The sequence below is a fragment of the Juglans regia genome, chromosome 7 (assembly GCF_001411555.2).
Source record: "Juglans regia cultivar Chandler chromosome 7, Walnut 2.0, whole genome shotgun sequence".
Lineage (NCBI taxonomy): Eukaryota > Viridiplantae > Streptophyta > Magnoliopsida > Fagales > Juglandaceae > Juglans > Juglans regia.
The window spans coordinates 7,263,045-7,285,944 of NC_049907.1; the positions used below are offsets into that span (position 1 = coordinate 7,263,045).

The 22,900-nt window shown below is 37.5% G+C and overlaps 2 protein-coding genes across 5 annotated transcripts in view; both read right to left on the bottom strand.

Annotated features, from left to right (window-relative positions):
• The window catches only part of LOC109003575 (acyl-CoA thioesterase 2-like), a 20,987-nt gene extending 17,281 nt beyond the window's left edge, over nt 1-3,706 (bottom strand). For 2 of the 4 annotated variants that reach the window (XM_035691640.1, XM_035691638.1), the window contains exons 1-2: nt 3,587-3,706; nt 3,294-3,389 (exon numbers count right to left, since the gene is read on the bottom strand). In XM_035691640.1, coding sequence (XP_035547533.1) covers nt 3,294-3,389; nt 3,587-3,602 — 112 coding nt within the window. In that variant the 5' untranslated portion in view covers nt 3,603-3,706. The remainder of the gene's footprint in view (nt 1-3,293; nt 3,390-3,586) is intronic. The other 2 variants (XM_035691639.1, XM_035691641.1) reach the window with 2 other exon arrangements.
• A 1,871-nt stretch (nt 3,707-5,577) lies between these two features.
• On the bottom strand, nt 5,578-21,056 carry LOC109003573 (acyl-CoA thioesterase 2-like). Its single transcript, XM_018981770.2, has 17 exons — nt 20,862-21,056; nt 20,619-20,711; nt 20,290-20,357; nt 20,126-20,207; nt 19,192-19,238; nt 18,716-18,841; nt 12,103-12,180; nt 10,800-10,887; nt 9,724-9,836; nt 9,479-9,541; nt 9,342-9,397; nt 7,793-7,897; nt 7,618-7,674; nt 6,884-6,985; nt 6,327-6,375; nt 6,187-6,255; nt 5,578-6,024 (listed from the first exon to the last, which is right to left on the bottom strand). Exons 1-17 carry the CDS (start codon nt 20,884-20,886, stop codon nt 5,947-5,949), a joined length of 1,299 nt encoding a protein of 432 aa, XP_018837315.2. The 5' UTR covers nt 20,887-21,056; the 3' UTR covers nt 5,578-5,946.
• Between the last annotated feature and the right edge of the window lie 1,844 nt (nt 21,057-22,900).

A 22,900-nucleotide genomic window follows, 5' to 3' on the forward strand; every position in this document is an offset into this window, starting at 1 on the left:
CAAATGATATATTTTTAATTACACGTTATTTTATATACAGACATGCGGGTATAAACCAGCTGGATTTTTACTGAATATGCCTCCGCCCGCCTATGGTTTGGAACTTTAGGAATCCACCAGCTCGCTTGGGGTAATGGGTGGAAAACTTGAGAAGAAGACTAGATTTCCCTAGGTTCTGTGAGGAAGACCCTGCAAGATGGATTTATAGAGCCCAACAATTATTAACTTATCATTAGAAACTAGACTAACACAAACTTCTTATTGCTTCCTTCCATATGGAAGGAAAATTCCTATCCTTGTATCACTGGTTGGTGGACTCAGGGTCTTGACCATGGAGGAGTTCACAATGGCCTTGATGGTGAGGTTTGGGCCTTCATCCTCTAAAGATCCAGTAGCCATGATCACCAAGCTTAATCAGATAAATTTAGTAGAAGAAAACCGGACACCAATTGAGAATAACAAAGAATTTTCGGAGTAGAAAGGAAGATAAGGACTACTGTGAATATGTTCAAAACCCAAACCTTACCTCTGCCTTTGGATTGGCATAATTATAAGAGGAAAATGTGACTTTCGAGCGCAAAACATCAGAACTGAAGGCTCAGGAGCAGGAGCAGGAGCGCTTCCAACCACTTTCCTTGCTCTCCTCAGTATATTCCAGCACTACCACAACAAATCTTAGCAACCTCAAATTCACTAGAAGACCAATATTACAAGTCCAAAGACTTTCAATTTCAAATGAAAAAGGAAGAGAAGGGTTTGTGTTATAATTAAGAAGAGAAGTGGTACCCTAGGTGCAAGTGTTAACAACCTAAAATTTATTTACTTGAAGGTGTGGAAATGGAGGCCAAGGAGGAGCTCGGCTCTACTTCAGTTAATTAAGCTGGCATTGAAGTGAGATGCAGAAATCTGCAAAGAGATTGAGGAAAAACTAGAATTTTCGTTACATGCTATCACTAGGACTCTTGAACCAAGCACTATGATACCATGGGAAGATTGAGAATCACTCCTTTGTCTTACTCATTGACATGGGAGTACACATTTTTCTTGCTGTAAATGTGACAAGGAAGGATGAAATTCCAGTGCATTCCAGGGAGGGTAAATTTTCAGTCATGGTATCAATGGGGAGAGACTCCTCCTTCCTAAGGTTGCAGTGATGCAGTCCATGTTAACATTCAAGGTAACACCTTCCAACTATTCTTATTGTTTACTAAACCTAGCTAGAAGCAACATTTTCCTTGACATCAACTGGTTAAGATCCTTAGTTCGATTTTGCAGCACTTCACTAAGCAAACTATGCACTTTAAGTGAGAGAGGAAGGATATTCTAACACGAGGGATAACCCGTACTAAAGTGTCCTTTGAAAATGGAAACAAATTTAAGGCTACTTAGTTTAGGAAGAAGAGACTCTTACTACGACTTGTCGAGACACCAACATCCTTTCCTCATACAAACACATACGCTCAAATCTAGCAGCTAAGAAATAGATATTTTGATTTATTCTCTGAGCCCAAAGGTTTTCCACCACCTAGGGTTAACCATCATCAAACTGCCTTATGGAAGGACCCAAAACCAGTTTATGTTGGACCTTATCGGAAGGCTGCATAGTCTGGAAAGAAGAGACTCTTACTACAATTCATTGAGACCCCAGCACCCTTTCATCATACAAACAAAGAAACCCAAAAAAAAAAAAAATACATAAATAAATAATGCAGCAGGTAATAAATAGATATCTCAATGTATTCTTTGAGTCCAAAGGCCTTTCACCACCTAGGGTTCTCGTCCATGAAACCCTCTAACAGAAGGACTCAAAACCGGTTAGTGCTGGACCTTCTAAGTATCCGTATTACCAGAAAAACAGAATAGAGAATTATGCAAAGCATGCTTTGGATTGGGATCATTGGCCCAACCATAGCCCATTTTCCTCCCCAATTTTATTTGTGAGAAAAGCAGATTATCAATGAAAGATGTGCATAGATTATAGGGTATTAAACAAAAACAATTTGGGGGACAAATAACCTATACTTTGATTGAGGAACCCACCACGCCTAACTCTAACCAACTTTACATTCCTTCTGTGAAAGAATGTGTTGCGACCGGCATGAGAATAGGAGCAGTCCTCTAGAAAGAAGGCCGACGAATAGCCTTCATGATTCAGGCACAAAAGGAGAAGAATTCTGTCCATATATGACAAAGAGTTATTAGCTTAGTAATGATAGTAAGAAGTGAAAACTTTATCTTTAGGGCAGCAAATTAAAATGGATCAACAGGGCTTAAAGTACCTTATAAGCAAAGGGTGGGCACTCCAGCTCAAAGAGAATTGAATCACCAAATTACATGTTAATGAGTTTGCAGTCAAATATGAGGGTGGAAAGGGAGAATAAGGCAGCTGATTCTTTGTCTAGGATCAATGAAACAGAAAATTAAAGAAGCATCATATGATTCTTCCATATAATTTTTAGGTCCATCTTTCCTTTGACACAGACTCCAAAATCAAGTTATGCAATGCACACACAACAGCCACGTGGGTTCATTCAGAGTAACACAATACATATCTCAAATGAAAAAAAGTATTTTATGGAGCTTCTACAACCTCCTGTTCCCACTCAGAATTGGATTAATCTCGGTGTCAGTTTTGTGGAAGGACTCCAGAGTTCCCACAGCAGCATTGTGGTGTGGGTAGTAGTTGAAAAGCTTCCAAATATGCTCATTACATCTTTCTCTCTAATCTCTACATAGCAGCACAGGTAGCTCAAATATTTTATGTCAACCTCTTCAAATTACATGAGGTATTTCCATCTCTAGCTCTTAATTGTATCTAGGTGTTCTTCCTCTTGGGTGCAAACAATTTCTAGGAGCCATCGGGCTGGGGGTACTTCTCCTTGAATTAACTGAGGTACACTTGCGGGAACCTTCTCCATTCATTAACACAGAGGATATGCACAGATTACATGGTATTAAACGAAAACAATGTTGAGGACAAATGACCTATAATACTGATTGATGAACCCACCACTTCTAACTCTAACCAACTATATATACAAGCCTTCTGTGAATGAATGTGATGCAACTGATATGAGAATAGGAGCAGTCTTCATGCAAGAATGTAGACCAATAGCCTTCATGATTCAGGCACTAAAGGAGAAGAATCATGTCCACATATGAAAAGCTAGTGACATTTAGTCAAATGGCAGCAGAAAAATTCAGAGATGCAAAAGCAACAGAATTCCATAAACAATCATGAACCACAACTATTTATTCTTTTAAAGAAAATGATGATCAGAATTCGAATTCACCATAACGTTTGACGAGGACAACTTCTGCGATCTTCTTCAGAGACGAGCCCGGTAGCCGTTGTAGCAACGGGACGCAGCCCAAAAATTCGATCACTGCTAATCAAACCCACCCCCAACAGCCCCAAAACAAAAACAAGAAAATTCACCGAACATTTCCACAGATGAAAACAAAACGATCAAACCATTCAAAAAGAAAAGAAACACTCGATTCACACGCACAGTTTTCTCACTTCTACCACCCACATTTCTATTCATTTCCTGGGAAACCAAGCGGAGCCGTAGCTCTCTCTCACCTGCTTCGGCGTCCATGGACAAGATGATTTTGGAGTTGTTGAAGTCAGAGCCTGTAGTATTTTCTTTTCTTGAGAGTCAGAGACGTTACAAAGAAAGCGATGACAGTACTTAAAAAATAACAGAAACACTACTGTGCCGCCCCACTCATACCGCTCGCTTGGCAAAAAAAAATATATATATATATATATTTTATTTAGTAATTAAGTAAATAATTTTAAATGTATTGATATATTTTTTTATTTTTTAAAAATATTTAAATATATTAAAAAAAAATAAAAAGAAAAAAAAAAACAGTACACCAGCTGTAAGAGTGGACCGGCATAGTAGCCCACTCAAAAAAATAAAGACATTGAAAACAAAGATCTCATTTTCTCGGAAGGAATAGGACTTTAATGCACGTGATGTAAGACAGGCAATGAAGCACATTCTATTTACACAATTCTAGGCTCATGCTAAGCTGTGAGTAGACAATTCTTCTGCTCATCATCTTCACGCCGTACATAATTTTTTTATATTTTTTTTCTTATCAAATACACTATAAAAAATAAGACACGTGTCTAATTGGTGATAATTTTTAATTTTTGGACATTTTATTTTGTATCATGTGATTGGTTAGGCTACAAATACGATATTGTGGTGGCAATACAAGACTAAACTTTTAACAAAAAGTCCAAGCAGTCCACGACTCCACCTTATCAACTGTATCTTTCTCTCTTTTTTTTTTTTTTTGAGCAATCATTTGGTGAAATTAAAAAGAGAAATTGAAAAGGCAATTGTATTAAAATTACAGTTAAAAAAGGGTACCATGAATTTTTTTTTCCTTCAGAAAAGGACATTCATTAACAAATATATCAGTTCAACATTACAAACTATTAGAAAGAAGTAAAAATAGAATTCAAAAAAAAAAAAAGAAGTAAAAATAACAAGTGAATCGTTTTTATTATGAAAATCCAACAAACACTGAGAAACTTTGGTCAAAAGAATACTTCCAATAAAATTATTAAAAGCTACCCATTGTGCCATATCATGCGCGCATCGATTCTGAGAACGGTGTATTTTATTTTGCTTCCCAGTTCAAAAAGTTGTCCAACAGCAATCTTGTGTCCCTTATGATACCTTCTGTTATCTAATCTGGAGTTTTTTTGACTCTATCAATGCTGATATTGTTCCTTGAGAGTCCCATTCAATTGTGATGTTCACTAAATACCTGGAATATGCTTCTTTGAGGGTACCATGAAATTAGTTTGGGTGCAGAATTCATTGGACTCGCGACTTCAAAACCCTCAAAAAAGTTCTTTTAAAATTTAAATTTTGAATTTCAAATTTTATAATTTTTAACATATTAATAACTGACATATAGAGAATAAATTTTTTGTAAATACATTTAGCATTTTCCAAAAAATAAACATTGAACTTTCCTCTAGAAATGAAAGCTAAATAGTTGAACCGTTGCCTGCTGTGGTGAGGCCATGCGCATGGAAGGTCTTATCCGATAGCAGGGGTTGATGGGTAGCAGCAAATCGGACTTATTAACTTCAGAGCTAAAAGTAAATGAGAAGGGGCATGGTCAGATTCTATAAGTTTATTTTGGTATGACTAAGCATTTTTAAGAGAGGGAGGAAGGAAAGAAAATAAGAGAGAATATAAGTAAACAACTAGAAGATATGCTGGGAGTGGGGGATACGCTAAAACCCCGATCAAAGGAGCGCAAAAACGGCATGGTCAGGAGAGAGCTGTTGGCTAGTGGAGAGGCTGTTCTAATGGTATGGAACGTGTAGTGTTGTGGTTGGTAGATTTAGAGGACGGGACGAAGGGAGAGACAGGAGAACCAGGAGCTTCTCCCTTCCTCCGGTGTCACTTTTCCGGTGAGAGGAAGCTTGAGGTTTTTTTGAGAGCTAGTGGCTGCATATCATGATTCATTACTTGCTCTGTTCCCAGGTTACAGTTCAGTGAACCTAATCCACCAATGGCATAGATTTTCTCATCAAACTTCATAAGCAAAATAGCATATAACAGTTGCATTGCATGACTAACCAAGTATCTTACAAATGCGCAATTTGTTCAGGGAGAAAAAGTCCCCATCTTTAAACATCATTTAACCAGAGTTTTTTTTTTTTTTTTTGAATAAGACTTTATTGATAACTAAAGAGGAGGAAACCCAGCACACAAGTTGTATACAATAGATCCACCAAACTAGCAAGGGGAACTTCTTAGGTTCACATTTTTATTAAAATTGCTATTGTAACTTACCATTCAATAATGCATATAAAAGGAAACTCGGGGGGCAAAATCTTGGCATCTAAATGAATCACCAGGATGTTGCTATAATGCTCCTCTGAATGATATATTGTAAAGCAGTTCAAAGCTTCGATTTAACGGGTGGATTTGGACTTCTAGCCTTCCTGATTAGGCCCTCTTGAACTAATGATACAACAAGCTGCAATCAGGACGTGCATAAATCAGTTCATTAACAGACTTTCACCTTCCTTTTTGCTTTTTGTCAACACACACTTCCACATGGATGGAGAGAAACAACAGCAGAAACGAAACCACAGGTTTAGGAACTGTTTCTGCTACGACTATATAATGAAATCTTTACCTCTCCCTTTCTGTTGAACATGCGGCCTGAAACAAAGCCACGCGCATTGTAGGCGGTAGGACTGTGGATCTGTTAGAAACCAGACGCATAAGTACCTCAACAAAACTTTGAGCATGAGTGCTGAACACAACATGACGTACCTCAAATAATATCCAGTCATCAGCTCTGAGAGGCCGGTGGAACCACATTCTGAGATAGAAATGAAAATAAATTATAATAATCTATACAACATAAGTAACAAAGAAGTAGTTTTCAAACAATTTTGACTGTTACAACACAAACTCTTTTTTGACAAGTTTGACAGTGGACTCGAACTCATTTATCACAATTGACAACATGCATGTAAACTTTAAAGATGATTTCTGTTTTTCAATACAGATACATCCATGTCATTCCCAGAAACAATGAGAGCAGTGTGCCCATTCAGCAACTCAATGGTCGAATCCATCCACATAGAAAGAGAGAGCAGTTCTCTATACTGAAACTGTGACCTCACTTAATTTTGTGACTACCATTTGAATTCTCAAACCAGTTAAAGCAAAGAATGATTCGGTCACCCTTTTCAAATGCATAACCAGATGACAGTCATCACACAATGAGGTCATATATTATCAGCCCTATACTGAATATAAACTTATTCTCATAAAAATTTTGAAGTGTTTGTCGAACAGTTTGGTTAAGGGATAGAGATACTTACGAGTGGTCTAGACTAACAGAGCTCGTCTTCAAACCCTTCATACGGTGGGGATTCAAACTTACACTAAGAAATATTAAATCTGATGTATATGCTGCAACACATCTGCAAGTGATCCTAACAGCATGTTAAAGAAAACTAGAAGAGAAATAAAGCAAAATAAATTGGACTTGTCCAGAACAACATCAATTATCACGAGTCAAAATCAGATATGTAATTCAAGAGTGATGTGTCATACTATCATGTACTAATCAACTTTACCTTATGCCCTTAAGATTTATATGCAAAAAGGCTACAAGACACATCACAAGTCATGGCAAGTCCTACGTAGGTGGATTACTGCACTCGTAAAATGTCAAAAGAACTCGTATAAATACCAACCTGCCCATCCTTAAGACTTGGTACACCAACAAAAGATTTTCATCCTGACCTCTAGCACAAGTTAAAATCTTTAATCCTGACCCCTATCATTCCAGATCATTGAATAATGCTAGCAATTAGGTTGTGTAAATTAGTAGAACAGATAAACAATAATATGGCGTGTTAGCGTAATCAGACTCTATCAAAATGTAAAAGATCAACAAAGTACAAGGTTTCCACAAAATCAGAGAAGACAAAGATACACTAGATCTTACTGCTCATGCAATAAAAAGACTCATTCAGAACAGTTTATATCCTCCAAGCAAAGCAGAACCAATCAGAAAACTTGGTACATATTTGTAAAAAGGCTTCCTTACCTATGCAAGGCCTGATCATCTGAGAGTTTACCTTTGGCTCTAAACCAAAACCTCAAACTGCAATAGAGTGCGACACATAAAGATAGATCCATATGTAAACAAGTTTCCAAAAGAAGTGATGTGCATATTCAGCCACAAGAAAAGGTGGACATCCAAAACACTAAACTGGGCTAACCTTGGAGGAGATTTAGTCTGATTGGTTGAATTGTTGGGCTCACAAAAACGTATCTCAATGGGCCAAGGGACAAATTTGGATGTGGCCACCTTGTTCCGATAAGTCCTGAATCAACAAAAACTTACATTTTATTCATTTAACGTGGAAACTTTAGATTCAATAATCCACCCAAACAAAACCTTTACACATTCAATTGTTAGGCTCGCAATTAAAATATGATCGTTTAGGTACAATAAATAACAAGGAAACTCCCTCATAATTGGGGAAAAATACACATAAGGGGAAAAACAACTGAAAATAAACGTAAGGAGAACAGCAAAGAACTACTTAAGAATATCCAATGCCACTCTTTTAGTTAGAAGCACATTATTACTAGTATCAAAAAAATCACTTTCACTATTTTTTTTTTATAAGCAACACTTTCGCCATTATATTTCTTAATCCCTATAGTTCAGTGTTTCCTATCGTATACTTTGTGTACGTCAGTTGCACCCATTTGTGCCTCGAATATAATTTACCTTATCCAAAAAAAAGTCAATTTCACAAAGATGACAAGTCATAAGTATAGCTAACTTTTCTGCTGCATATCTTTGATAGACAGAATATATACACGTGAATATGGTTCACACAACATTCTTAGGCTTCAGCACTTCAGGCTATCCTGGTTTCCTTTACAGGAGGAGTCTCACAATCTTCTACCACAACAGGACCCAATGTGGAAGAAAGCATGGTTTATTTGCATGATTGCATCTGTGCATTTTACTCATTTATGTCATAAGAACAGCTGTTTTAAATGCCTGGTACAAAAGTATGCATCTTGTAGGTACTCGTAAAACATTTATTCATATTTATGACTGTATAACAAACTCAAGAACAATCCCTAGGGGTTGGCTCAAGTGGTAAATCCTTGGGCTTGGGGGTATGCTCCCCCAGGTCTAAGGTTCAAATCCCCTTGGATGCGCAAACAATCTTTAGAGACCATCGGACTGGGATATTTTTTCCTTAAATTACCCGAAGTGCACTTGCGGGAAACTCCTTGCCAAATGCATGTGCACCCTTGAGATTAGTCGGGACGCTGTTCCCGAACACCCGGTGCCAATAAAAAAACAAACACAAGAACATTTGTTTCTATAGCCAGGTAGAAAATAAACCATTAACTGTACCAAATGTATCAGAAGTCACAAAACAAAAAATAAAGAACTTAATAATTCCGCCATATTTTTTATTTAGCAATGCATAAACAGATTCCACAAGTAATTCTTTTAAACCTAATAGCTCTGAATGATTGGATGCAACGTCAAGGCTTCATAGGGAGCGGCAAAGGCACCCATAGGGTATGGTTAATGGTTTTCCTCATCAAATAGCCAAGTTACCATCACCCTCATACAGAGCAAAAATGCACATCAACCAGAGACTTACAAACAAAACAATCATACAACAAAATGCAACAACAGAGGAAAGAAGAATTATTTATATCTACCAAGTGGAGATAAAGAATCATATGCAAAGGCAGATAGCAGAGAACTACAAATCGCATACAAAATCTTACCTTGGAAGGCGCGGATCAGTAAGCCGTGTCTCGCGTAGCTCTTCCATTGACAAAAGCTGAAAGTCAGAGTTCAATAATTACAACAGAAATATATAGGAAACACTTAATTAAAAAAAAGGAAGCCACGAATTAGTTACCATCTCTGGCAGAGGTACAGAAGGCATTGTTGCTTCCTGGTGATCAAACCCTTCTTCATCTTTCTGGAAAATCAACTTAACCCAATTATACTTGCGACCAAAATAATTTTCATGTGTGCCATCTTCAGACACATTTATATTTAGCATATCAAGGGAAGCAAAGTGCATGCTTATCAGAGAGTTTTAGAACCACTGGCCAAAATTCCAAATCCAACTGACAGAAAATATTGCATCCAACTGCATACCTGAAATGAAGCGAGCAATGTGAAGATGATGTTTCCCTTTTGAATTGCATCTACTCTTCGGGTAGCAAAGCTTTTGCCATCACGCAGTCGATGAACTTGATATAAAATCGGCACTACAAAAGCATATTTACCCTTAATAACTTTCTGACTTATTTGTTATTTTTTATGAAAAGGATAATTTAACAAGGTACCAGTAAATTTAAAGTATCTTAATGCAATAAATTTAAGCTGTGGGTTAAAACTATAAAGGTAAAAAAACTCATGAAGAAGCAACAGTATATACTCAAACGGCTTGAATATACAGCATGTTGAATCAGAAGTTTGACATGTGAACTTCAAGCACTCAAATCATCAGAAAGCCATGGGTAGTTCATACTTCTACTTCATCACGGTTCTCTCGAAATGAAGAATACTGTGGATCTTTTACAGACAACAAGAGGCTGAAAGATAAGCAAGCTTAAACACAGAAAGAAATTTTGAAACACAGCCTAAACTTAATGCGGAGCCAACTAGGGACCTCCAATCACATGTTCAGTCAAATCAAGTCTGTCCATATAGCCATCAGTCTTCTGAACCATTTATTCACATAGCTTGTCTGTCCATCTTCAAAAAATCTGAATTTCCAGGTGAACAGCACTTATGGCTTTTGCACTCAAAAAGAAATTTTTCCTATTTGATGCAAAGGCTGACAAAAAGAGGCTCAAAGACAAGTAATTCTGTGCATATAGCCACCAATCTTATGAACCAGCCTTTTATTTACATAGCTTGTCTGTCCATCTTCAAAAATCTAACTTTTCAAGGGAACATCATTTATGGCTTTCACATTCAAATATAATTTTTTTTCCTCTGCAAAAGTACCTCGTCTCTGTTTAGTATGTCATAGCATTCTAATTCAAAAAAACAAGGATGGTTTCTGGAAGTCGCATAAATGTACCCACTGGTTCTGGAAAGTTCATGTCTTTTATGGAACATCCTACTAAAGAAAATATGGATAAAAAATGAAATAGAGGAAATAACAACATTTGAGAGAAGCATTATGCACAAAAGCTTCAATCAAGCTCAAATAAGATACTTACTGTCAAAATCCCCGATAAGAAGAAAATATGTATGCAAACTATGGACAACCTTTAGGCAATCAACAGTTTTTGATGCAGCAGCGAGTGCCTACACATCACACATCATCTTAAAGTCAGTATGTAAAAAAAATGTATATATCTATACACACAATACTTTTAATTCGATGTCACATTTGACATCCGTGTCCAACTAGAAAACTCAAAGATGTCTAAAATAACACTTTGAGCTGCAGATACTTTCCCCAAAACATAATAATGCAAGATAAGAATTGGATGAATATTCTTATAGTTGGTAGCCAAGAGACACTAATAAAAGTTGATGAATCAATGCAATAAAAACAAGTTTATCTTAACTTGAAATCATGAACAGATAAATTCAGATGCCAAGAAACCCTATAAAAATGTTACTCTATAAATGACATACTGCTATGGTTTGGGTGTTGATTTTTCACCTCCTGCAGATTAAGTAGTTGATGCCCAAAAGGGAGGTGAAGCTATTGGCAATTTGGAGAGGTGGACTGGAAGGAAGTAATGTATGGAAGATGGCTTCGAAGTGCTTAATGCGGTGTATTTGGAACAAACGAAACATCCACAATTTTAAAGACCATGAGAAAATGTCACCGGAGTTAAAAAAAAAATTGTATGCTTGATCTTTGTATGAATGGTCAGCCATCCACAACACTACTAGATTTTCCTCTTTTGCAGGTTTTCTAAACTCCTGTTCTCTTTCCCCTTCTTAGATAGGCATTCTCCCATATATACCTTCTACTGTACTTGGGTAGCACCCTTTTGCACTTTTAATAAAATTCAGTATTGTTACTTATCAAAGAAATATATACATATATGTGTGATACATATATGTATATAATACTGCCATTTTGGTTGAGTAAATTAAGGCAAAATGGAATATGGATTTAAGAAATATAAGTCAATAATTCCCTTGACTGCCTTGAGACTTCTCTAAAGATAGTCTCAAGATGAAGCACCATGTTGACGTTAAAATGAGTGTGTACATATATGTAGATCTTCAAGCAGATATTGCATTTTCACCATTCAAGTTTATAGAACATTCCAATAAAGTAAAAATTTCACAGCTTGTAGAAAGAGATGATCTTAGAGAATTTGCAAGTGATGAGATGTGTGGGTTGCACATGTATAAAATAGGTAAGAGCAAGATTCTGCCTTATTAAAGGCTGTCATAACATGCGGATACTAAATTCCCATGTTTATGGGAAATTTGTTTTACAAATATGTGCCAGTTGAATGCATCAGAAAAGAAAAAAAGAAGGTAGCTTGATCTTGCCTGTCCAACAAGTTGCCCTCCAAAAACCTTTCCAAACTTCGGTGCATCTGGCAAGGTGATCCCCCGGAATATGTTTAACTTCAAGAGGGAAAAAGAACACAGAAATCTTAGCATAAACAATAACTCAGAATCTCTCTCTATATGGGAATATGACAACATTTCCTGTAACATTAAATAATTTCTATAAGGTGATACAAGAGAAACTTGATCTTATTTAGCCTAAAAATCTGTGCACAGAAAATGAAATGCAAGAGAAAACAATTAAAATGTTGAAATTCATATCCCTATGAGTCTAAGCAGCAAGAACCAGTTTTTTGTTTCTAATATTATTGCCTACAAAAAAAAAAGAAAAAAAGCAAGAACCAAAGCTGTCAATTTAATTTTCCTTTTTTCTCTCTAGGTCAATTTTATTTCATTTTGTTTCAGGTCAGAATAGACAACTGCTGGAGACTAAGATGGACAAGTGTCAGCCCATGTCAATCATCTCAGTTCACTTCAGCTTGTGTTGGAGCATTTCAGCTTATTTCAGTTTATATTGAGTCGTTGACCAATATCTTTGGCCACATATAACCTATCCCTCAGAAAGCCTTCCACAATTTTGTGTATAGGGTTACAATGAAGAGCAATGAATACAGCACTGTGAAGGACTGCTTACAAGTAGAATTGTAAAGGCCTCAAAGGACAAGAGAAGGTCCAATAGAAAATTTGGCTCTCACTGGTATTGCGTCCCATGCAAATTCAAAGGGATGTTCAAATGGTGAAGACTTAAAAAAGAAGGATGTAGCATCAACCATGTGAATGAAAAGGAAAGAGTGGTGCACCTGACCCCAAAAAGCTTGGAACAAAAGTTACTCCTCAAACAATAAAAGCTCGGACCTAAATCTTCATGAGTTCAATATAGTGATTTGATCTTTACTATTTCCAATATTTCCACACTAGGCTTATGAATTACCTTCCTTAAAAGCTATATATGTATTGTTATTTATATTTGTTGATAAGTATAATAAATTTTAAGCGGAATTACACTTTTTACCCACAAACTACTGACTACTTTTCATTCTACATCCCAAACTACCAAAAGATTCACCTAAAAATACCTATATCTTTTTATTTTCACCCTTGGTTAAGATCTAGTTTTTAAGATTGTGCCCTGTGGTCAATTTTTAGTTCATCTTAACAACCAGATGTCAGCCGAGAGTGAAGATTGAAATGTGTAAATTGAAACTTTTGATAGTTCGGAGTGAGTAAAGTGAAAAATAGGAGGCAGTTTGTAAGTGAAAAGTATAATGTCCCCAATATTTTATATGAATATTTATTAGCTTTCAACAAATGTATTTGGAGAGAAAGGAATAATAGAAATTTTGAGAATCAGGAATGAACGACAGAGGAGCTCAAGATTTTCTTTTTCAACACCCTACTCCTCTAGACCCTACTCCTCTAGAGGACATCCATAGACTTTGATGGGCTTACTCTCCATGATTATCTAGTATCTCTGTCTATTTATAGCTAGATGACTTTCTTGTACACATCTCATTGTACTTGGACTGCGCCTTTCTACAAATTAATTTTTTTTTTATAAGTAAAAACAAACCTTTCTACAAATTAATTTAAAGGAGCGACATTTTTGCAGTGTCACGTCTTTAAAATTAAGCTAGGTTACTCTCTATTTGTTTCCTCTACGTACACTTTCTCATTGATGATCATCTCTAGTGCTTAACTACGAGATAATCATGGTTTTCTCAAAACAGATTCTTATAGAATCTAAAGTTTTTGAATTAACTAAGGAAGGTAGCCGATGCATAACGGAGAAAAGTTGGAAGGTTACAAAAGCATTAGTCCTAGAATGTCCACGGTGAATTGGTTCTTTAGAGCCCTTGAGGCATGTTCGACTAGAGATAAGGAGTTCTTTGCAACATACATGGATGGTAACAGAAGTTACATTGCCTAGAGATGCTGCAATGCTCAGGGTAGGTATATGGCAATGGTCGCCAACAGAATTTCATTTTCATACCAAAAGACATGGAGGGGAAAGGGTGGAACAAAATGGTGGTTGCACAATGGGAAGTTTACGGCAGCTGGGGGAAGGAGAGAAAGGTTGGGCTGTCAAGGTCTCAAAACTCAACACTATGCCTAAGTCTTACGCAGAGGTGGTTCAGTCATAAGGGCTTGCTGCTGGCAGTCACGAAGCTCGGGAAGAAGCAGCAGCAGCGGTACCCAGGGTGGAGGGCAGTTATGGGATTTTGAAAGCAAAGGAGATAGCCGTTGAGTGAGATAGAAGGAGATGTGTGCCACTTACTCAAGTCTACAAAAATAGCACTATAACGGAAAGAAGCTTTCTGACCAAGAGAGGATACAAGGTGAGGGATGAAGATCTTTCCCTTAAAAAAGATTTGATACAGTTAAAAAGCTTAGTAATCGGCTGGCTTGGGCTTGGGCTTGGGCTTAAGCCCATCATCCTCAGGTTTGGGCAAAAGTGGGCCAAGCAAAAATAGGATGGGTCAGGAAAGGTGTTACACTCAGGCCGAGAAGAAGGGAAAGCCCCAGCCAGCCCAAAAGCTGGCAGGCTAAAAACTAGAGGCCTCCCAAAAAGGGTCGTGTGCCTGCTATAGGCAACGATATGCCGCCAAGCACCGATCGGCGACCACACAGAACTCACTGACGAGACAGGAAGGTGAACTGGTGGGTGAAGCCCAAGACAATGGGTCGCCAGAGATGATGACGCCAATGGAGTTTGTAGCCGAGACAATATGTTTCGGAGGTATGAGAGGCTTGCCGGTAACAAAAAAGGGCCAAAAGGAGCCGGTGACAACCCAGAAGCCATCGCCGGGAGCAGGAGATCTGGTGGGTGGGCCAATGGTCAACGGCTTACTAGAGGTGACGCCGCCGGTGGAGATTGAAGCCAGGAATGTCCATTTCAAACGTAAAAGGGGTTCTCGGATGGGAGGTCCTAGCTCTAGCTCAGCAATGACGGATTTTTCTAAATTTATTTGTGAGCAAGAACTTATGGACATTCTTCTAATGGGTGGTACATTCACATGGTCCAGTAATAGAGAACATCCAGCTTGGTTAAGATTAATAGATTCCTTATTTCGCCCGATTGGAAAGCACATTTTCCGGACCTAATCCAAAAATGGCTTACAAGTTTATGTTCAGATCACTTCCCCATTCTCATTGATTGTGGAGGCATCCAAGGAGGTAAAAGATACTTTAAGTTTGAGAACATGTGACGGAAATCAAAAGGCTTCGTTGAGCAAGTTAGACAATGGTGGTCTTCCTATCTCATACAGGGCAACCCGAGTTATGTGTTGGCTTGAAGCTAAAGGTTCTCAAAGTGGACTTAAAGAAGTGGAATGAGCAGATTTTCGGGAATGTGGAACACCGAAAAAAGTCCCTCATCAGCGAATTACAGGGCTTGGAGGACGTGGAGGAGGAGAGGGGGCTTTTAGAAGAATAGAATGCTCACAATAAGCATCTCATCTTGGATATTGAAAGGTTGACTTTAATGGAAAAGACTTCATGGAGACAAAAATCGAGGGCTTTATGGTTAAAAGAAGGGGATGAATGCACCAAGTTCTTCCATCACACGGCTAATTCACATAGAAGACACAATATCATTGAGTCCTTATCAGTAGATGGGAGGATTACTGCCCGGTTTGGATACAAGAAGTGTTTCATCTCATCTCATTTCATCATTACAACTTTTTCAAATTCTCACATAAAATTTAATAAAAAATTCAATTTTTTCAAATCCCAAAACAATAATAATATTAAAAAATAATATTCTAACAATATTTTATTTAACTTTCAACTTTCATCTCAACTCATCTTATCTCAACTCACTATCCAAACGGCACCTATATTGAATCCGACTAAGATCACGGGTCACATTACCAAGTACTATGCACGACTACATTCGGAGCAATTTCTTGGAGACCATGTCTGGATCGCCTTGTTTTTTAGTCAATTGACCAGCAAGAAGCAAGTTGGCTAGAGAGGCCATTTGAGGAGGTGGAGATTTGCAAGGTGGTAAGAAGTATAGCAGGTGACAAAGCTCAGGTCCGCACAGGTTCACTATGGCCTTCTTTAAGGCATGTTGTGAGGTAGTTAAAGTGACATCATGAGCTTCTTCCATGAGTTTCATGAACGAGGTAAGTTTGGAAAAAGCCTAAATGCTACCTTCATTGTTCTTATTCCAAATAAGCAAGGGGCGGTGGAGATTAAAGACTTTCGTCCTATTAGCTTGGTAAGTAGTATGTACAAAATCCTTTCGAAGGTATTGGCCAATAGATTGAGTACAGTATTGGAGAAGATTGTATCCAAGCCCCAAAATGCATTCATATGAGGTCGGCAAATATTGACTCGGTGCTCATTGTCAACGAATGTTTGGAGAGTCGCATCAAGTCGGGTGAACCAGGAATATTATGCAAACTTGACATGGAGAAGGCATATGATCGTGTAAACTGGAATTTTTTGTTACACATGCTTGAGAGGTGTGGACTTGGAGCGAAATGGTGTTCTTGGATCAAATTTTGCATCTCCACCATACATTTCTCTATTTTGGTAAACGGTACACCAATGGGTTTCTTCGGAAGTTCAAGGGGTCTTGAAGCAAGGTGAACCCTTATCTCCATTACTATTTGATGGAAGCTATTAGTAAAATGATTGCAAGTCCCATGGAAGGGGGATTTCAATCTGGCTTTATTGTTGGGGATGCAAGAATCGGCACACTTGACATGACCCACCTCTTATTTGCATATGACACTTTTGTATTATGTGGGGCTAGTCATAATCACATTCAAGCTTTGCGGGCACTTTTACTTTGCTTTGAAGCGGCATCAGGCTTGAAAGTGAATCTTACCAAGTCAGAATTAGTTCCAGTTGGAAATGTTCCAAGTGTTTTGAGCTTGGCTAATATCTTGGGATGCAAAGTCTCCACTCAATCAATGAAGTATCTTGGCCTTCCATTGGGTGCCTCCTTTAAGTCGCAGTCTATATGGGATAGGGTGTCGGAAAAAATGGAGCACAAACTAGCAAGTTGGAAGAGGCTTTATTTGTTCAAAGGTAGTAGATTTACGTTGATCAAAAGTATTCTATCCAACCTCCTTACTACTTATCTTTGTTTCCAATACCATACAAGGTGGCTCACCGTTTAGAGAAATTGCGAAGAGATTTCCTATGGAGAGGGGGGGGAATAAACGAAGAATTCAAGTTTCATTTGGTGAATTGGGCTACTGTTTCTACCCCTATGCGCGAAGGCGGGTTGGGAATTCGAAATTTGTTGGTTTTCAACAAGGCTTTATTGCGTAAATGGTTATAGAGATATCACGAAGAGAGGAGAGCTTTATAGAGAGTGATCATAGATTAAAAATATGGTGGATTGTGGGGAGAATGGTGCTCGAATGAGGTGAGTGGACCACATGGGCTGGGGCTTTGGAAACACATTAGAAGAGGTTGGATCAATCTTCATCGATCAACACATTTTGTAGTTGGTGGCTCTACAATTAAATTATGTAATGACTTACGGTGTGGAGATCAAATCCTTAAAGAAGCCTACCCAATACTACACAGCATTGCACAAAGAAAGGCGGCCTTAGTAGCAGAGCTTATGGATTTCTCTAGTGGCTCTCTCCAATGGAACATCATTTTCCTTAAAGCTGCCCAAGACTGGGACATTGAAACATTTACAAATTTTTTCGATCTTGTGAACAATTGTAGAGTGACTAAAGGAGCGGATAAGATGATGTGGTTGCCATCCAAGAAGGGAAGATTTACTGTAAGTCATACTATAAGTCTCTTATGACACTCTACAAAAACATTCCCATGGAAGAACATATGGAAGAGTAAGGCCCCCCCTAAAAGCTTCTTTTTTTGTATGGACAACTTCGTTAGGGAAGATTCTCACCTTAGATAATCTAAGGAAACGCTGACCTGTTGTATTGGATTGGTGTTACATGTGTAAGAAAAGGGGTGAGTCTGTGGATCACCTATTATTGCATTGTGATACAGCCATGAGTTTATGGAACAATATCTTTGTGAGAGTGGGACTTATTTGGGTAATGCCAAGAAGAGTTGTTGACTTTTTGGCCAATTGGCAAGGCATCCGGGTTAGCTCTCAAATTGCAACTATGTGGAAGATGATACCGACCTGCCTATGGTGGTGCATATGGATGGAGAGGAACGGTCGGAGTTTTGAGGATCGTGAATGGACAATGGACGAGCTTAAATTTTTTTCTCTTCACACTTTATTCTATTGGTCGATTGTAATAGGCTTTAATAACATGAATGTACATGATTTTCTTATATCTTTAGACAGTCATGCCTAGGTGTGGCTTTTGTATATGTCTCATGCTCTTGGCTTCGCCTATTATCAATAAAATTCTTATTTACTGATCAAAAATAATAATTTTAAAGATTAACATATCTACATAAATAAATAAATAAATGAAGTAAATGTGAATACAATAACAAAGTCACAATATGCCTATTTGTACTTGTTAAAAGAATGAAAAAGATATGCTACAAAGAAAAGTTCATCTATAAGTGCTCCATCGCAGAAGCATAAGCACCAAACATCCACAAGAGAAGATTCTCAGACAACTTTCAGGAAACGTACTTCTATTGGCTCCAAGTGTAGTATACTCTCCACAAGTGAGCACGTCTCTAGAGTGTTATCAGCACTCCATATCGACTTTGTCAGCAGCAAACTACAGTGCTCATGGGGTAGCACCAAGCATGTCAGCTGCCATAACAAACAGCACATCAGGTACTAAAACTGCAGACACACATTCACATTATCTAAGGTAAATTGGCTTCGCCTATTTTAATAAAATTCTTATTTACTGATAAAAAAAACATTATCTAGAGGTAGTTACCACTTGCTGTGGAACTCATTATAGTTGTAAAAAAATTAAAAGTCATTTTTTATCATTGAGAGGCCCACTACAATGGTGAGTACGGTGTGCCAGAAAATAGGCTTGTAAATAGATTTTTACAATCTCATAAGCATGAGCAATCTACATGATGCATATGTTATGGGAAAGCAACAGAAAAAGAAAATGAAACACGTTTGTGTATTTTGATTGCAGCTACCTTAGACAAAGCAATTACATTTACGTGATGAACTGATGTAGGTGTGCCTGCCAACACAAGTTCAAGTTATTCTTCCACATAATTTTCTTTTGATAAGTACGAAAAATTTATTGATAATCAAGAAAAATAAGAATAGGCATTATCACGGTACACAGAGGGTATACTTAAAGTACACCAAAAGAGAGAGGGGGGAGAAAAACAAAAACTCCTACATACTAAAATTGGGAGCACAAAGTTGGGCTCTCGCCCGGTGGTAAAGACTAAAAGAGTAGTAAAAAAATAAAGCCTTGAACTCTTCCACTGTTCTTCATTTGTCTTGAAAATTTCAAGCATTTCTTCTCCCCCATATCCACCACATCAAGAAAATTTAGGTCATTTTCCATAGGGTTTCACTGTGATGACTCTCAAAACCACCCTTTCTAGCATGCCAAGACATTCACCACTCTTTTGGGCATCACCTATACTAGCCCATATGGGCTAAGCACTGCTTGCCACAAAGAGGTGGCTACCTCGCATTGAAGTAAAAGGTAATCCACTGATTCCCCCATCCCATTTACACATAATTGTCCGCAGTATCTTGACTCTTGAGCGTATATTCACAGAAAGTAAGGCAAGAAGCCAGATAAACTTAAGACCATTGACCAATATTAGCAACAACTTATATGAAACTACTGCATGCATGACAAAAAGTATCAATATAGCAGCCTCCTTACACCACTTCACAAAAAACATTATCTAAAGAGATCCTGAGTAATAACGTTGTAAAATGCATTTAAACCTATTTATAATAAACAATCTTCAAATGCGAACTGCCCACATGCTTTAGATGATATAATTTTTTGTTAGTAACTTCAGAAGTTAATAACGAGAAAAACAAAACCACATAATACACAAAAAGTAGCTTATAATAAAAATATTAATAGAAGTTTCTCACTGTAACCAAAGTAATCATATCGCTTCAATTGGAATTCTGGACGACTTTCTTCATCGCCAGCTAAGGATCCGACAACTTCAGCCTGTGAACCAGGAGATTAAACTTTAACTGCTTTAAACTTATCATTTTCGGAAAGTGGTCATCACAATCTCAAGGAAGCTTACCTCTCCTTCCCAAATAAAGTAAACTCCATCTCCACTTTCACCCTCGCGAACAACATACTCACCAGCAACTGCAACCGAATATATTAAATAGGTCATTGCTCATTGCTAATCCCCAGAAAAAAAAATAAAACAAATGGTGGAATGCTTTATCGATTGGCATCGAAATGATCAAACTCTGTTTGGGGTTCGTAAGAAAATGAATCTTTATGCCAAATGGCACTAGATAAATTAAGAAAAACGAATCGGGCAAAGCAGCAAAGTTCCATACATTAATTCATGAACTAAAAGTAATTTTTAGAAAGAAAGAATTGATCAGAATTCGAAATCACCGTATCGTTTGACTAGGACAACTCCTGCTATCTTCTTAAGAGACGAGCCCGGTAGCCGTTGTAGCAACGCGACGCAGCCAAAAAACTCAATCACTGCGAAACAAACACAAACAAAACTATCAAACCATTCGACAAGAAATTAAACACTCGGTTCGCACGCATCATTATCATTTCACTCTATCAGCCAATTCCTTTTTCTATTTCATTTTCTAGGCAACCAAACGAGGCCATAGCTTCTCTCACCTGCTTCGGCGTCCATGGACGACATGATTTCGATCAACGGCGAAAGAAAGTGCCGACAGTTTCCGTTGTCGTCTCGCCTTTCGATGAGATGATATCTTCTGGCGGGGGAGAAAGTTGGGGGATTGAGTGGTTCGCGGCATAGAATAAGATTCTGGACCTGATTGCTGAGGTGACCTAGCTAATGAGGCGCATACTGCAACTATTTTGGGCATCGGGCTGACCAAGTCTGATTAGACCACGTTGAAATTATGATTATTGTGTGTTATGGTACATAAACATTATGTGACGGAACGTGAAAATCGTGTGTCCCATATATTTTTAGAAAGGTCAATGCGAGTTTCCGCTGGAGCTTTCATATATATTTTTTATATAAATTTTTTAATATTTTTAAAAAAATAAAATAAATTTAGAATATTATTAAAAATATTTTTTAAATTAAAAAGTAAAAAAAATTATTAAAAAATACTTCTTTAATCATAAAATAAGATAAAAAATTATTTTTTTTACTTCGTGATTAAGAAAATATTTTTTAATAATATTAAGAATTTTATTTTATTTTATTTTTTCTAAATATTTAAAACTATTAAAAAATTTATATGAAAAAAAACTAAAAAAAATACATAAAAACACGTGCCAGAGCTAGCCCCCAGCGGGAGGCATTATTCTTTAAGAAATTAAGAATTAATGCATAAGTATGTGCACGTGGTTTTTCTTATTTAATGAATAAAAAAATCAAATTGAATAGATCTATTTGTCCAGTTATTTATATAAATTAATTGCATAAAATATTAAATGAGGGGAAACAATGATCTATGTCACGATATCAAACAATAAAAAGCAATAGCAAATATTACCAACTTAACCTAAGAGATAAGATACTATCTTTATGGATATTTAAGTATATAAACATTACTTCATAACCTGATTGTTCAATGGATACGATACTATGTTTAAGGAAATAATCTCTATAAATTATTTCATAACCTTGACTACTTCATGTTTATGAATACAATATTATGTTTGTACTATTTTTTTTAGTCTCCTCTTTTTCTCTTTGGAAAAGGTGGAGAGAGAGTGTGCTCTAGGCACGCCTTGAGTTTGTTGTAATGGTTTTTTGAAGGCTTCCGTGGCGGCTTGCGTCGTCGTGGGAGACGATTGGTGGTGAGGAGAAGTGGTTTTGACGATGAGCTGAGGTAGTAGTAAGGAGGGGAATGGAGGACCTTGAGGATCGGTGGGAGTTCCTAAAGCTTACTAAGGAAGAGAACACATATATTGTGATTGATGTAGAACATTTGGCCAGTGTTGATGTGAAAGGGGAGAAGAGCTTGGTGGGGAAGTTGATTTCAAAAAGAAAGGCAAGTAAGGAAATCATCAAGTTTACTTTTACAAAGATCTGGAGGCTGCAGGGATCTTTTGATTTCCTTGAGATAAGTCATAACATGTTTGTTATTTCATTTGAATTTCTAGTTGATAAGGAGAGGATTTTATAGGGTAGACCCTAACTGTTTGATAATCATCTCCTCGTGCTAAAGTCGTTCGATGGTCTTGTCCCTCCTCATAAGCTTGAGTTCGATCATGAAAGATTCTGAGTTAGATTACATAATCTGCCTTTGGCCTGTATGAACAGGGAGATTGGAAAGCATATTGGAGAATCTTTGGGTTATGTTGTGGAGGTGGAGACGAGAGGTGACGGTACAACCTAGGGTAATTTCCTAAGGGTTCATATTATTCTGGACCAAAGGAAAGCTATTGCGAAGGGAAAGACTACTAACCTCCTAGGGTGTTGAATGTGGGTTCCAACAACTTATGAAAAACTTCCCAAATTGTGCTTTAGATGTGGGAGAGTTAAGCAAAGTGCTAATGGGTGCCAAGCTGGTGTTGAGGTGGGAGGTAAGATGCAATATCAAAGTTGGTTACAAGCACAGATTAGTCCCAGAGGAAGGGAGGAGTCTAAGAGTAGTTCTTACAGTTCACACCTGGAGGGGTGTAGTATGGGGGGTTGTGGAGAGAAGGAGCAAGGGGAGTCTTGTTCAAGAAGC